The sequence below is a fragment of the Heptranchias perlo genome, unplaced genomic scaffold (genome assembly GCF_035084215.1).
Source record: "Heptranchias perlo isolate sHepPer1 unplaced genomic scaffold, sHepPer1.hap1 HAP1_SCAFFOLD_846, whole genome shotgun sequence".
Taxonomy (NCBI): Eukaryota; Metazoa; Chordata; class Chondrichthyes; order Hexanchiformes; family Hexanchidae; genus Heptranchias; species Heptranchias perlo.
In genome coordinates this window covers 3,254-19,196 of record NW_027139883.1, presented here as the reverse complement: position 1 = coordinate 19,196, position 15,943 = coordinate 3,254, and the positions used below count along the sequence as shown (strand labels likewise).

Sequence of the window (15,943 nt, the reverse complement as noted above, 5' to 3'; positions counted from 1 at the left end):
CAGTGATATTCAGAGAGAGGAATCTGCTCAGATACAGTAATATTCAGAGAGAGGAATCTGCTCACAGACACAGTAATATTCAGAGAGTGGAATCTGCTCACAGATACAGTAATATTCAGAGAGAGGAATCTGCTCACAGATACAGTAATATTCAGAGAGAGGAATCTGCTCACAGATACAGTAATATTCAGAGAGGGGAATCTGCTCACAGATACAGTAATATTCAGAGAGAGGAATCTGCTCACAGATACAGTAATATTCAGAGAGAGGAATCTGCTCACAGACACAGTAATATTCAGATAGGGGAATCTGCTCACAGATACAGTGATATTCAGAGAGAGGAATCTGCTCACAGATACAGTGATATTCAGAGAGAGGAATCTGCTCACAGATACAGTGATGTTCAGAGAGAGGAATCTGCTCACAGATACAGTAATATTCAGAGAGGAATCTGCTCACAGATACAGTAATATTCAGAGAGAGGAATCTGCTCACAGACACAGTAATATTCAGAGAGAGGAATCTGCTCACAGATACAGTAATATTCAGAGAGAGGAATCTGCTCACAGATACAGTAATATTCAGAGAGAGGAATCTGCTCTCAGATACAGTAATATTCAGAGAGAGGAATCTGCTCACAGATACAGTAATATTCAGAGAGGGGAATCTGCTCATAGACACAGTAATATTCAGAGAGAGGAATCTGCTCACAGATACAGTAATATTCAGAGAGAGGAATCTGCTCACAGATACAGTAATATTCAGAGAGAGGAATCTGCTCAGACACAGTAATATTCAGAGAGAGGAATCTGCTCACAGATACAGTAATATTCAAAGAGAGGAATCTGCTCACAGATACAGTAATATTCAGAGAGAGGAATCTGCTCACAGATACAGTCATATTCAGAGAGGAATCTGCTCACAGATACAGTAATATTCAGAGAGAGGAATCTGCTCACAGATCCAGTAATATTCAGAGAGAGGAATCTGCTCAGACACAGTAATATTCAGAGAGAGGAATCTGCTCACAGATACAGTAATATTCAAAGAGAGGAATCTGCTCACAGATACAGTAATATTCAGAGAGAGGAATCTGCTCAGACACAGTAATATTCAGAGAGAGGAATCTGCTCACAGATACAGTAATATTCAGAGAGAGGAATCTGCTCAGACACAGTAATATTCAGAGAGAGGAATCTGCTCACAGATACAGTAATATTCAGAGAGAGGAATCTGCTCACAGATACAGTAATATTCAGAGAGGAATCTGCTCACAGATACAGTAATATTCAGAGAGGAATCTGCTCACAGATACAGTGATATTCAGAGAGAGGAATCTGCTCACAGATACAGTAATATTCAGAGAGAGGAATCTGCTCACATATACAGTAATATTCAGAGAGAGGAATCTGCTCACAGATACAGTAATATTCAGAGAGAGGAATCTGCTCACAGACACAGTAATATTCAGAGAGGGGAATCTGCTCACAGACACAGTAATATTCAGAGAGAGGAATCTGCTCACAGACACAGTAATAATCAGAGAGAGGAATCTGCTCACAGATACAGTAATATTCAGAGAGAGGAATCTGCTCACAGTTACAGTAATATTCAGAGAGAGGAATCTGCTCACAGTTACAGTAATATTCAGAGAGAGGAATCTGCTCACAGATACAGTAATATTCAGAGAGAGGAATCTGCTCACAGATACAGTAATATTCAGAGAGAGGAATCTGCTCACAGATACAGTAATATTCAGAGAGAGGAATCTGCTCACAGATACAGTAATATTCAGAGAGAGGAATCTGTTCAGATACAGTAATATTCAGAGAGAGGAATCTGCTCACAGATGCAGTAATATTCAGAGAGGAATCTGCTCAGAGACAGTAATATTCAGAGAGAGGAATCTGATCACAGATACAGTAATATTCAGAGAGAGGAATCTGCTCACAGATACAGTAATATTCAGAGAGAGGAATCTGCTCACAGATACAGTAATATTCAGAGAGAGTAATCTGCTCATCGACACAGTAATATTCAGAGAGAGGAATCTGCTCACAGATACAGTAATATTCAGAGAGAGGAATCTGCTCACAGATACAGTAATATTCAGAGAGAGGAATCTGCTCACAGATACAGTAATATTCAGAGAGAGTAATCTGCTCATAGACACAGTAATATTCAGAGAGAGTAATCTGCTCGTAGACACAGTAACATTCAGAGAGAGGAATCTGCTCATGGACACAGTAATATTCAGAGAGAGTAATCTGCTCATAGACACAGTAATATTCAGAGAGAGGAATCTGCTCACAGATACAGTAATATTCAGAGAGAGGAATCTGCTCATAGATACAGTAATATTCAGAGAGGAATCTGCTCACAGATACAGTAATATTCAGAGAGAGGAATCTGCTCACAGATACAGTAATATTCAGAGAGGAATCTGCTCTCAGATACAGTAATATTCAGAGAGAGGAATCTGCTCACAGATACAGTGATATTCAGAGAGAGGAATCTGCTCACAGATACAGTAATATTCAGAGAGAGGAATCTGCTCACAGATACAGTAATATTTAGAGAGGGGAATCTGCTCACAGATACAGTAATATTCAGAGAGGGGAATCTGCTCACAGATACAGTAATATTCAGAGAGAGGAATCTGTTCACAGATACAGTAATATTCAGAGAGAGGAATCTGCTCACAGATACAGTAATATTCAGAGAGAGGAATCTGCTCACAGATACAGTAATATTCAGAGAGAGGAATCTGCTCACAGATACAGTAATATTCAGAGAGAGGAATCTGCTCACAGATACAGTAATATTCAGAGAGGGGAATCTGCTCACAGATACAGTAATATTCAGAGAGGAATCTGCTCTCAGATACAGTAATATTCAGAGAGAGGAATCTGCTCTCAGATACAGTAATATTCAGAGAGAGGAATCTGCTCACAGATACAGTAATATTCAGAGAGGGGAATCTGCTCACAGATACAGTAATATTCAGAGAGGAATCTGCTCTCAGATACAGTAATATTCAGAGGGGAATCTGCTCACAGATACAGTAATATTCAGAGAGAGGAATCTGCTCACAGATACAGTAATATTCAGAGAGAGGAATCTGCTCACAGATACAGTAATATTCAGAGAGAGGAATCTGCTCTCAGATACAGTAATATTCAGAGAGAGGAATCTGCTCTCAGATACAGTAATATTCACAGAGAGGAATCTGCTCACAGATACAGTAATATTCAGAGAGAGGAATCTGCTCACAGATACAGTAATATTCAGAGAGAGGAATCTGCTCACAGATACAGTAATATTCAGAGAGAGGAATCTGCTCACAGATACAGTAATATTCAGAGAGAGGAATCTGTTCAGATACAGTAATATTCAGAGAGAGGAATCTGCTCACAGATGCAGTAATATTCAGAGAGGAATCTGCTCAGAGACAGTAATATTCAGAGAGAGGAATCTGATCACAGATACAGTAATATTCAGAGAGAGGAATCTGCTCACAGATACAGTAATATTCAGAGAGAGGAATCTGCTCACAGATACAGTAATATTCAGAGAGAGGAATCTGCTCATAGACACAGTAATATTCAGAGAGAGGAATCTGCTCACAGATACAGTAATATTCAGAGAGAGGAATCTGCTCACAGATACAGTAATATTCAGAGAGAGGAATCTGCTCACAGATACAGTCATATTCAGAGAGAGTAATCTGCTCATAGACACAGTAATATTCAGAGAGAGTAATCTGCTCGTAGACACAGTAATATTCAGAGAGAGGAATCTGCTCATGGACACAGTAATATTCAGAGAGAGTAATCTGCTCATAGACACAGTAATATTCAGAGAGAGGAATCTGCTCACAGATACAGTAATATTCAGAGAGAGGAATCTGCTCATAGATACAGTAATATTCAGAGAGGAATCTGCTCACAGATACAGTAATATTCAGAGAGAGGAATCTGCTCACAGATACAGTAATATTCAGAGAGAGTAATCTGCTCATAGACACAGTAATATTCAGAGAGAGTAATCTGCTCGTAGACACAGTAATATTCAGAGAGAGGAATCTGCTCATGGACACAGTAATATTCAGAGAGAGTAATCTGCTCATAGACACAGTAATATTCAGAGAGAGGAATCTGCTCACAGATACAGTAATATTCAGAGAGAGGAATCTGCTCATAGATACAGTAATATTCAGAGAGGAATCTGCTCACAGATACAGTAATATTCAGAGAGAGGAATCTGCTCACAGATACAGTAATATTCAGAGAGGAATCTGCTCTCAGATACAGTAATATTCAGAGAGAGGAATCTGCTCTCAGATACAGTAATATTCAGAGAGAGGAATCTGCTCTCAGATGCAGTAATATTCAGAGAGAGGAATCTGCTCTCAGATGCAGTAATATTCAGAGAGGGGAATCTGCTCACAGATACAGTAATATTCAGAGAGGGGAATCTGCTCACAGATACAGTAATATTCAGAGAGAGGAATCTGCTCACAGATGCAGTAATATTCAGAGAGGAATCTGCTCAGAGACAGTAATATTCAGAGAGAGGAATCTGATCACAGATACAGTAATATTCAGAGAGAGGAATCTGCTCACAGATACAGTAATATTCAGAGAGAGGAATCTGCTCACAGATACAGTAATATTCAGAGAGAGTAATCTGCTCATAGACACAGTAATATTCAGAGAGAGGAATCTGCTCACAGATACAGTAATATTCAGAGAGAGTAATCTGCTCATAGACACAGTAATATTCAGAGAGAGGAATCTGCTCACAGATGCAGTAATATTCAGAGAGAGGAATCTGCTCACAGATGCAGTAATATTCAGAGAGAGGAATCTGCTCACAGATACAGTAATATTCAGAGAGAGGAATCTGCTCACAGATACAGTAATATTCAGAGAGAGGAATCTGCTCACAGATACAGTAATATTCAGAGAGAGGAATCTGCTCTCAGATACAGTAATATTCAGAGAGAGGAATCTGCTCACAGATACAGTAATATTCAGAGAGAGGAATCTGCTCACAGATACAGTAATATTCAGAGAGAGGAATCTGCTCACAGATACAGTAATATTCAGAGAGAGGAATCTGCTCACAGATACAGTAATATTCAGAGAGAGTAATCTGCTCATAGACACAGTAATATTCAGAGAGAGGAATCTGCTCACAGATACAGTAATATTCAGAGAGAGTAATCTGCTCATAGACACAGTAATATTCAGAGAGAGGAATCTGCTCACAGATGCAGTAATATTCAGAGAGAGGAATCTGCTCACAGATGCAGTAATATTCAGAGAGAGGAATCTGCTCACAGATACAGTAATATTCAGAGAGAGGAATCTGCTCACAGATACAGTAATATTCAGAGAGAGGAATCTGCTCACAGATACAGTAATATTCAGAGAGAGGAATCTGCTCTCAGATACAGTAATATTCAGAGAGAGGAATCTGCTCACAGATACAGTAATATTCAGAGAGAGGAATCTGCTCACAGATACAGTAATATTCAGAGAGGGGAATCTGCTCTCAGACACAGTAATATTCAGAGAGGGGAATCTGCTCACAGATACAGTAATATTCAGAGAGAGGAATCTGCTCACAGATACAGTAATATTCAGAGAGAGGAATCTGCTCTCAGATACAGTAATATTCAGAGAGAGGAATCTGCTCACAGATACAGTAATATTCAGAGAGAGGAATCTGCTCACAGATACAGTAATATTCAGAGAGAGGAATCTGCTCACAGATACAGTAATATTCAGAGAGGGGAATCTGCTCACAGATACAGTAATATTCAGAGAGAGGAATCTGCTCACAGATACAGTAATATTCAGAGAGAGGAATCTGCTCTCAGATACAGTAATATTCAGAGAGAGGAATCTGCTCACAGATACAGTAATATTCAGAGAGAGGAATCTGCTCACAGATACAGTAATATTCAGAGAGGGGAATCTGCTCACAGATACAGTAATATTCAGAGAGAGGAATCTGCTCACAGATACAGTAATATTCAGAGAGGGGAATCTGCTCTCAGATACAGTAATATTCAGAGAGAGGAATCTGCTCACAGATACAGTAATATTCAGAGAGAGGAATCTGCTCACAGATACAGTAATATTCAGAGAGAGGAATCTGCTCACAGATACAGTAATATTCAGAGAGAGGAATCTGCTCACAGATACAGTAATATTCAGAGAGGGGAATCTGCTCTCAGACACAGTAATATTCAGAGAGGGGAATCTGCTCACAGATACAGTAATATTCAGAGAGAGGAATCTGCTCACAGATACAGTAATATTCAGAGAGGGGAATCTGCTCACAGAAACAGTAATATTCAGAGAGAGGAATCTGCTCACAGATACAGTAATATTCAGAGAGGGGAATCTGCTCACAGATACAGTAATATTCAGAGAGAGGAATCTGCTCTCAGATACAGTAATATTCAGAGAGAGGAATCTGCTCACAGATACAGTAATATTCAGAGAGAGGAATCTGCTCACAGATACAGTAATATTCAGAGAGGGGAATCTGCTCACAGATACAGTAATATTCAGAGAGAGGAATCTGCTCACAGATGCAGTAATATTCAGAGAGGGGAATCTGCTCACAGATACAGTAATATTCAGAGAGAGGAATCTGCTCACAGATACAGTAATATTCAGAGAGAGGAATCTGCTCACAGATACAGTAATATTCAGAGAGAGGAATCTGCTCACAGATACAGTAATATTCAGAGAGGGGAATCTGCTCACAGATACAGTAATGTTCAGAGAGAGGAATCTGCTCACAGATACAGTAATATTCAGAGAGGAATCTGCTCACAGAAACAGTAATATTCAGAGAGAGGAATCTGCTCACAGATCCAGTAATATTCAGAGAGAGGAATCTGCTCAGACACAGTAATATTCAGAGAGAGGAATCTGCTCACAGATACAGTAATATTCAAAGAGAGGAATCTGCTCACAGATACAGTAATATTCAGAGAGAGGAATCTGCTCAGACACAGTAATATTCAGAGAGAGGAATCTGCTCACAGATACAGTAATATTCAGAGAGAGGAATCTGCTCAGACACAGTAATATTCAGAGAGAGGAATCTGCTCACAGATACAGTAATATTCAGAGAGAGGAATCTGCTCACAGATACAGTAATATTCAGAGAGGAATCTGCTCACAGATACAGTAATATTCAGAGAGGAATCTGCTCACAGATACAGTGATATTCAGAGAGAGGAATCTGCTCACAGATACAGTAATATTCAGAGAGAGGAATCTGCTCACATATACAGTAATATTCAGAGAGAGGAATCTGCTCACAGATACAGTAATATTCAGAGAGAGGAATCTGCTCACAGATACAGTAATATTCAGAGAGAGGAATCTGCTCACAGATACAGTAATATTCAGAGAGAGGAATCTGCTCACAGATACAGTAATATTCAGAGAGGGGAATCTGCTCTCAGACACAGTAATATTCAGAGAGGGGAATCTGCTCACAGATACAGTAATATTCAGAGAGAGGAATCTGCTCACAGATACAGTAATATTCAGAGAGGGGAATCTGCTCACAGAAACAGTAATATTCAGAGAGAGGAATCTGCTCACAGATACAGTAATATTCAGAGAGGGGAATCTGCTCACAGATACAGTAATATTCAGAGAGAGGAATCTGCTCTCAGATACAGTAATATTCAGAGAGAGGAATCTGCTCACAGATACAGTAATATTCAGAGAGAGGAATCTGCTCACAGATACAGTAATATTCAGAGAGGGGAATCTGCTCACAGATACAGTAATATTCAGAGAGAGGAATCTGCTCACAGATGCAGTAATATTCAGAGAGGGGAATCTGCTCACAGATACAGTAATATTCAGAGAGAGGAATCTGCTCACAGATACAGTAATATTCAGAGAGAGGAATCTGCTCACAGATACAGTAATATTCAGAGAGAGGAATCTGCTCACAGATACAGTAATATTCAGAGAGGGGAATCTGCTCACAGATACAGTAATGTTCAGAGAGAGGAATCTGCTCACAGATACAGTAATATTCAGAGAGGAATCTGCTCACAGAAACAGTAATATTCAGAGAGAGGAATCTGCTCACAGATCCAGTAATATTCAGAGAGAGGAATCTGCTCAGACACAGTAATATTCAGAGAGAGGAATCTGCTCACAGATACAGTAATATTCAAAGAGAGGAATCTGCTCACAGATACAGTAATATTCAGAGAGAGGAATCTGCTCAGACACAGTAATATTCAGAGAGAGGAATCTGCTCACAGATACAGTAATATTCAGAGAGAGGAATCTGCTCAGACACAGTAATATTCAGAGAGAGGAATCTGCTCACAGATACAGTAATATTCAGAGAGAGGAATCTGCTCACAGATACAGTAATATTCAGAGAGGAATCTGCTCACAGATACAGTAATATTCAGAGAGGAATCTGCTCACAGATACAGTGATATTCAGAGAGAGGAATCTGCTCACAGATACAGTAATATTCAGAGAGAGGAATCTGCTCACATATACAGTAATATTCAGAGAGAGGAATCTGCTCACAGATACAGTAATATTCAGAGAGAGGAATCTGCTCACAGACACAGTAATATTCAGAGAGGGGAATCTGCTCACAGACACAGTAATATTCAGAGAGAGGAATCTGCTCACAGACACAGTAATAATCAGAGAGAGGAATCTGCTCACAGATACAGTAATATTCAGAGAGAGGAATCTGCTCACAGTTACAGTAATATTCAGAGAGAGGAATCTGCTCACAGATACAGTAATATTCAGAGAGAGGAATCTGCTCACAGATACAGTAATATTCAGAGAGAGGAATCTGCTCACAGATACAGTAATATTCAGAGAGAGGAATCTGTTCAGATACAGTAATATTCAGAGAGAGGAATCTGCTCACAGATGCAGTAATATTCAGAGAGGAATCTGCTCAGAGACAGTAATATTCAGAGAGAGGAATCTGATCACAGATACAGTAATATTCAGAGAGAGGAATCTGCTCACAGATACAGTAATATTCAGAGAGAGGAATCTGCTCACAGATACAGTAATATTCAGAGAGAGTAATCTGCTCACAGATACAGTAATATTCAGAGAGAGGAATCTGCTCACAGATACAGTAATATTCAGAGAGAGTAATCTGCTCATAGACACAGTAATATTCAGAGAGAGTAATCTGCTCGTAGACACAGTAATATTCAGAGAGAGGAATCTGCTCATGGACACAGTAATATTCAGAGAGAGTAATCTGCTCATAGACACAGTAATATTCAGAGAGAGGAATCTGCTCACAGATACAGTAATATTCAGAGAGAGGAATCTGCTCATAGATACAGTAATATTCAGAGAGGAATCTGCTCACAGATACAGTAATATTCAGAGAGAGGAATCTGCTCACAGATACAGTAATATTCAGAGAGGAATCTGCTCTCAGATACAGTAATATTCAGAGAGAGGAATCTGCTCACAGATACAGTGATATTCAGAGAGAGGAATCTGCTCACAGATACAGTAATATTCAGAGAGAGGAATCTGCTCACAGATACAGTAATATTCAGAGAGGGGAATCTGCTCACAGATACAGTAATATTCAGAGAGGGGAATCTGCTCACAGATACAGTAATATTCAGAGAGAGGAATCTGTTCACAGATACAGTAATATTCAGAGAGAGGAATCTGCTCACAGATACAGTAATATTCAGAGAGAGGAATCTGCTCACAGATACAGTAATATTCAGAGAGAGGAATCTGCTCACAGATACAGTAATATTCAGAGAGGGGAATCTGCTCACAGATACAGTAATATTCAGAGAGGAATCTGCTCTCAGATACAGTAATATTCAGAGAGAGGAATCTGCTCTCAGATACAGTAATATTCAGAGAGAGGAATCTGCTCACAGATACAGTAATATTCAGAGAGGGGAATCTGCTCACAGATACAGTAATATTCAGAGAGGAATCTGCTCTCAGATACAGTAATATTCAGAGGGGAATCTGCTCACAGATACAGTAATATTCAGAGAGAGGAATCTGCTCACAGATACAGTAATATTCAGAGAGAGGAATCTGCTCACAGATACAGTAATATTCAGAGAGAGGAATCTGCTCTCAGATACAGTAATATTCAGAGAGAGGAATCTGCTCTCAGATACAGTAATATTCAGAGAGAGGAATCTGCTCACAGATGCAGTAATATTCAGAGAGAGGAATCTGCTCACAGATACAGTAATATTCAGAGAGAGGAATCTGCTCACAGATACAGTAATATTCAGAGAGAGGAATCTGCTCACAGATACAGTAATATTCAGAGAGAGGAATCTGTTCAGATACAGTAATATTCAGAGAGAGGAATCTGCTCACAGATGCAGTAATATTCAGAGAGGAATCTGCTCAGAGACAGTAATATTCAGAGAGAGGAATCTGATCACAGATACAGTAATATTCAGAGAGAGGAATCTGCTCACAGATACAGTAATATTCAGAGAGAGGAATCTGCTCACAGATACAGTAATATTCAGAGAGAGTCATCTGCTCATAGACACAGTAATATTCAGAGAGAGGAATCTGCTCACAGATACAGTAATATTCAGAGAGAGGAATCTGCTCACAGATACAGTAATATTCAGAGAGAGGAATCTGCTCACAGATACAGTAATATTCAGAGAGAGTAATCTGCTCATAGACACAGTAATATTCAGAGAGAGTAATCTGCTCGTAGACACAGTAATATTCAGAGAGAGGAATCTGCTCATGGACACAGTAATATTCAGAGAGAGTAATCTGCTCATAGACACAGTAATATTCAGAGAGAGGAATCTGCTCACAGATACAGTAATATTCAGAGAGAGGAATCTGCTCATAGATACAGTAATATTCAGAGAGGAATCTGCTCACAGATACAGTAATATTCAGAGAGAGGAATCTGCTCACAGATACAGTAATATTCAGAGAGAGTAATCTGCTCATAGACACAGTAATATTCAGAGAGAGTAATCTGCTCGTAGACACAGTAATATTCAGAGAGAGGAATCTGCTCATGGACACAGTAATATTGAGAGAGAGTAATCTGCTCATAGACACAGTAATATTCAGAGAGAGGAATCTGCTCACAGATACAGTAATATTCAGAGAGAGGAATCTGCTCATAGATACAGTAATATTCAGAGAGGAATCTGCTCACAGATACAGTAATATTCAGAGAGAGGAATCTGCTCACAGATACAGTAATATTCAGAGAGGAATCTGCTCTCAGATACAGTAATATTCAGAGAGAGGAATCTGCTCTCAGATACAGTAATATTCAGAGAGAGGAATCTGCTCTCAGATGCAGTAATATTCAGAGAGAGGAATCTGCTCTCAGATGCAGTAATATTCAGAGAGGGGAATCTGCTCACAGATACAGTAATATTCAGAGAGGGGAATCTGCTCACAGATACAGTAATATTCAGAGAGAGGAATCTGTTCACAGATACAGTAATATTCAGAGAGAGGAATCTGCTCACAGATACAGTAATATTCAGAGAGAGGAATCTGCTCACAGATACAGTAATATTCAGAGAGAGGAATCTGCTCACAGATACAGTAATATTCAGAGAGGGGAATCTGCTCACAGATACAGTAATATTCAGAGAGGAATCTGCTCTCAGATACAGTAATATTCAGAGAGAGGAATCTGCTCTCAGATACAGTAATATTCAGAGAGAGGAATCTGCTCACAGATACAGTAATATTCAGAGAGGGGAATCTGCTCACAGATACAGTAATATTCAGAGAGGAATCTGCTCTCAGATACAGTAATATTCAGAGGGGAATCTGCTCACAGATACAGTAATATTCAGAGAGAGGAATCTGCTCACAGATACAGTAATATTCAGAGAGAGGAATCTGCTCACAGATACAGTAATATTCAGAGAGAGGAATCTGCTCTCAGATACAGTAATATTCAGAGAGAGGAATCTGCTCTCAGATACAGTAATATTCAGAGAGAGGAATCTGCTCACAGATACAGTAATATTCAGAGAGAGGAATCTGCTCACAGATACAGTAATATTCAGAGAGAGGAATCTGCTCACAGATACAGTAATATTCAGAGAGAGGAATCTGCTCACAGATACAGTAATATTCAGAGAGAGGAATCTGTTCAGATACAGTAATATTCAGAGAGAGGAATCTGCTCACAGATGCAGTAATATTCAGAGAGGAATCTGCTCAGAGACAGTAATATTCAGAGAGAGGAATCTGATCACAGATACAGTAATATTCAGAGAGAGGAATCTGCTCACAGATACAGTAATATTCAGAGAGAGGAATCTGCTCACAGATACAGTAATATTCAGAGAGAGTAATCTGCTCATAGACACAGTAATATTCAGAGAGAGGAATCTGCTCACAGATACAGTAATATTCAGAGAGAGGAATCTGCTCACAGATACAGTAATATTCAGAGAGAGGAATCTGCTCACAGATACAGTAATATTCAGAGAGAGTAATCTGCTCATAGACACAGTAATATTCAGAGAGAGTAATCTGCTCGTAGACACAGTAATATTCAGAGAGAGGAATCTGCTCATGGACACAGTAATATTCAGAGAGAGTAATCTGCTCATAGACACAGTAATATTCAGAGAGAGGAATCTGCTCACAGATACAGTAATATTCAGAGAGAGGAATCTGCTCATAGATACAGTAATATTCAGAGAGGAATCTGCTCACAGATACAGTAATATTCAGAGAGAGGAATCTGCTCACAGATACAGTAATATTCAGAGAGGAATCTGCTCTCAGATACAGTAATATTCAGAGAGAGGAATCTGCTCTCAGATACAGTAATATTCAGAGAGAGGAATCTGCTCTCAGATGCAGTAATATTCAGAGAGAGGAATCTGCTCTCAGATGCAGTAATATTCAGAGAGGGGAATCTGCTCACAGATACAGTAATATTCAGAGAGGGGAATCTGCTCACAGATACAGTAATATTCAGAGAGAGGAATCTGCTCACAGATGCAGTAATATTCAGAGAGGAATCTGCTCAGAGACAGTAATATTCAGAGAGAGGAATCTGATCACAGATACAGTAATATTCAGAGAGAGGAATCTGCTCACAGATACAGTAATATTCAGAGAGAGGAATCTGCTCACAGATACAGTAATATTCAGAGAGAGTAATCTGCTCATAGACACAGTAATATTCAGAGAGAGGAATCTGCTCACAGATACAGTAATATTCAGAGAGAGTAATCTGCTCATAGACACAGTAATATTCAGAGAGAGGAATCTGCTCACAGATGCAGTAATATTCAGAGAGAGGAATCTGCTCACAGATGCAGTAATATTCAGAGAGAGGAATCTGCTCACAGATACAGTAATATTCAGAGAGAGGAATCTGCTCACAGATACAGTAATATTCAGAGAGAGGAATCTGCTCACAGATACAGTAATATTCAGAGAGAGGAATCTGCTCTCAGATACAGTAATATTCAGAGAGAGGAATCTGCTCACAGATACAGTAATATTCAGAGAGAGGAATCTGCTCACAGATACAGTAATATTCAGAGAGAGGAATCTGCTCACAGATACAGTAATATTCAGAGAGAGGAATCTGCTCACAGATACAGTAATATTCAGAGAGAGTAATCTGCTCATAGACACAGTAATATTCAGAGAGAGGAATCTGCTCACAGATACAGTAATATTCAGAGAGAGTAATCTGCTCATAGACACAGTAATATTCAGAGAGAGGAATCTGCTCACAGATGCAGTAATATTCAGAGAGAGGAATCTGCTCACAGATGCAGTAATATTCAGAGAGAGGAATCTGCTCACAGATACAGTAATATTCAGAGAGAGGAATCTGCTCACAGATACAGTAATATTCAGAGAGAGGAATCTGCTCACAGATACAGTAATATTCAGAGAGAGGAATCTGCTCTCAGATACAGTAATATTCAGAGAGAGGAATCTGCTCACAGATACAGTAATATTCAGAGAGAGGAATCTGCTCACAGATACAGTAATATTCAGAGAGGGGAATCTGCTCTCAGACACAGTAATATTCAGAGAGGGGAATCTGCTCACAGATACAGTAATATTCAGAGAGAGGAATCTGCTCACAGATACAGTAATATTCAGAGAGAGGAATCTGCTCTCAGATACAGTAATATTCAGAGAGAGGAATCTGCTCACAGATACAGTAATATTCAGAGAGAGGAATCTGCTCACAGATACAGTAATATTCAGAGAGAGGAATCTGCTCACAGATACAGTAATATTCAGAGAGGGGAATCTGCTCACAGATACAGTAATATTCAGAGAGAGGAATCTGCTCACAGATACAGTAATATTCAGAGAGAGGATCTGCTCTCAGATACAGTAATATTCAGAGAGAGGAATCTGCTCACAGATACAGTAATATTCAGAGAGAGGAATCTGCTCACAGATACAGTAATATTCAGAGAGGGGATCTGCTCACAGATACAGTAATATTCAGAGAGAGGAATCTGCTCACAGATACAGTAATATTCAGAGAGGGGAATCTGCTCTCAGATACAGTAATATTCAGAGAGAGGAATCTGCTCACAGATACAGTAATATCAGAGAGAGGAATCTGCTCACAGATACAGTAATATTCAGAGAGAGGAATCTGCTCACAGATACAGTAATATTCAGAGAGAGGAATCTGCTCACAGATACAGTAATATTCAGAGAGGGGAATCTGCTCTCAGACACAGTAATATTCAGAGAGGGGAATCTGCTCACAGATACAGTAATATTCAGAGAGAGGAATCTGCTCACAGATACAGTAATATTCAGAGAGGGGAATCTGCTCACAGAAACAGTAATATTCAGAGAGAGGAATCTGCTCACAGATACAGTAATATTCAGAGAGGGGAATCTGCTCACAGATACAGTAATATTCAGAGAGAGGAATCTGCTCTCAGATACAGTAATATTCAGAGAGACGGAATCTGCTCACAGATACAGTAATATTCAGAGAGAGGAATCTGCTCACAGATACAGTAATATTCAGAGAGGGGAATCTGCTCACAGATACAGTAATATTCAGAGAGAGGAATCTGCCACAGATGCAGTAATATTCAGAGAGGGGAATCTGCTCACAGATGCAGTAATATTCAGAGAGAGGAATCTGCTCACAGATACAGTAATATTCAGAGAGAGGAATCTGCTCACAGATACAGTAATATTCAGAGAGAGGAATCTGCTCACAGATACAGTAATATTCAGAGAGGGGAATCTGCTCACAGATACAGTAATGTTCAGAGAGAGGAATCTGCTCACAGATACAGTAATATTCAGAGAGGAATCTGCTCACAGATACAGTAATATTCAGAGAGAGGAATCTGCTCACAGATACAGTAATATTCAGAAAGGGGAATCTGCTCACAGATACAGTAATATTCAGAGAGAGGAATCTGCTCACAGATACAGTAATATTCAGAGAGAGGAATCTGCTCACAGAAACAGTGATATTCAGAGAGAGGAATCTGCTCAGATCCACTCGATGAGGTCACTCACCTCTCGAGACACTTCCACTGGAGAAAGCGATTGAAGAACGGGCTGTCCAGGTAATCCGCAAACGGAGCCACACTGAGGAAATCATGGACCAGTCTGTGGGGGGGGGGAGCGAGAAATGTCAGGGAGCCCGGCACCGACACCGACACCGACATGGACCGCCCACAGCCCCCACCCCCGATCCCGAACCCCCCCGGATCAGCCCCCCCCCGCACTCTCCCCCCGATCCATCTCCCCCCCCCCCCACGCACTCCTCCCCCCCCCCCACACGCACTCCTCCCCCCACACTCTTCCCCCCCCCCCACTCTTCTCCCCCCCCCCCACACTCTTCTCCCCCCCCCCACACTCTTCTCCCCCCC

The 15,943-nt window shown here is 40.0% G+C and overlaps 1 protein-coding gene across 1 annotated transcript in view; it reads right to left on the bottom strand.

Annotated features, from left to right (window-relative positions):
• The window catches only part of LOC137319430 (G protein-coupled receptor kinase 6-like), a gene marked incomplete at its 3' end in the record, with an annotated part of 61,465 nt that extends 45,726 nt beyond the window's left edge, over positions 1-15,739 (bottom strand). Inside the window, exon 1 of the mRNA XM_067981636.1 lies at positions 15,588-15,739. Within this exon, the coding sequence (XP_067837737.1) occupies positions 15,588-15,739 (152 nt within the window). The remainder of the gene's footprint in view (positions 1-15,587) is intronic.
• Positions 15,740-15,943: the final 204 nt, after the last annotated feature.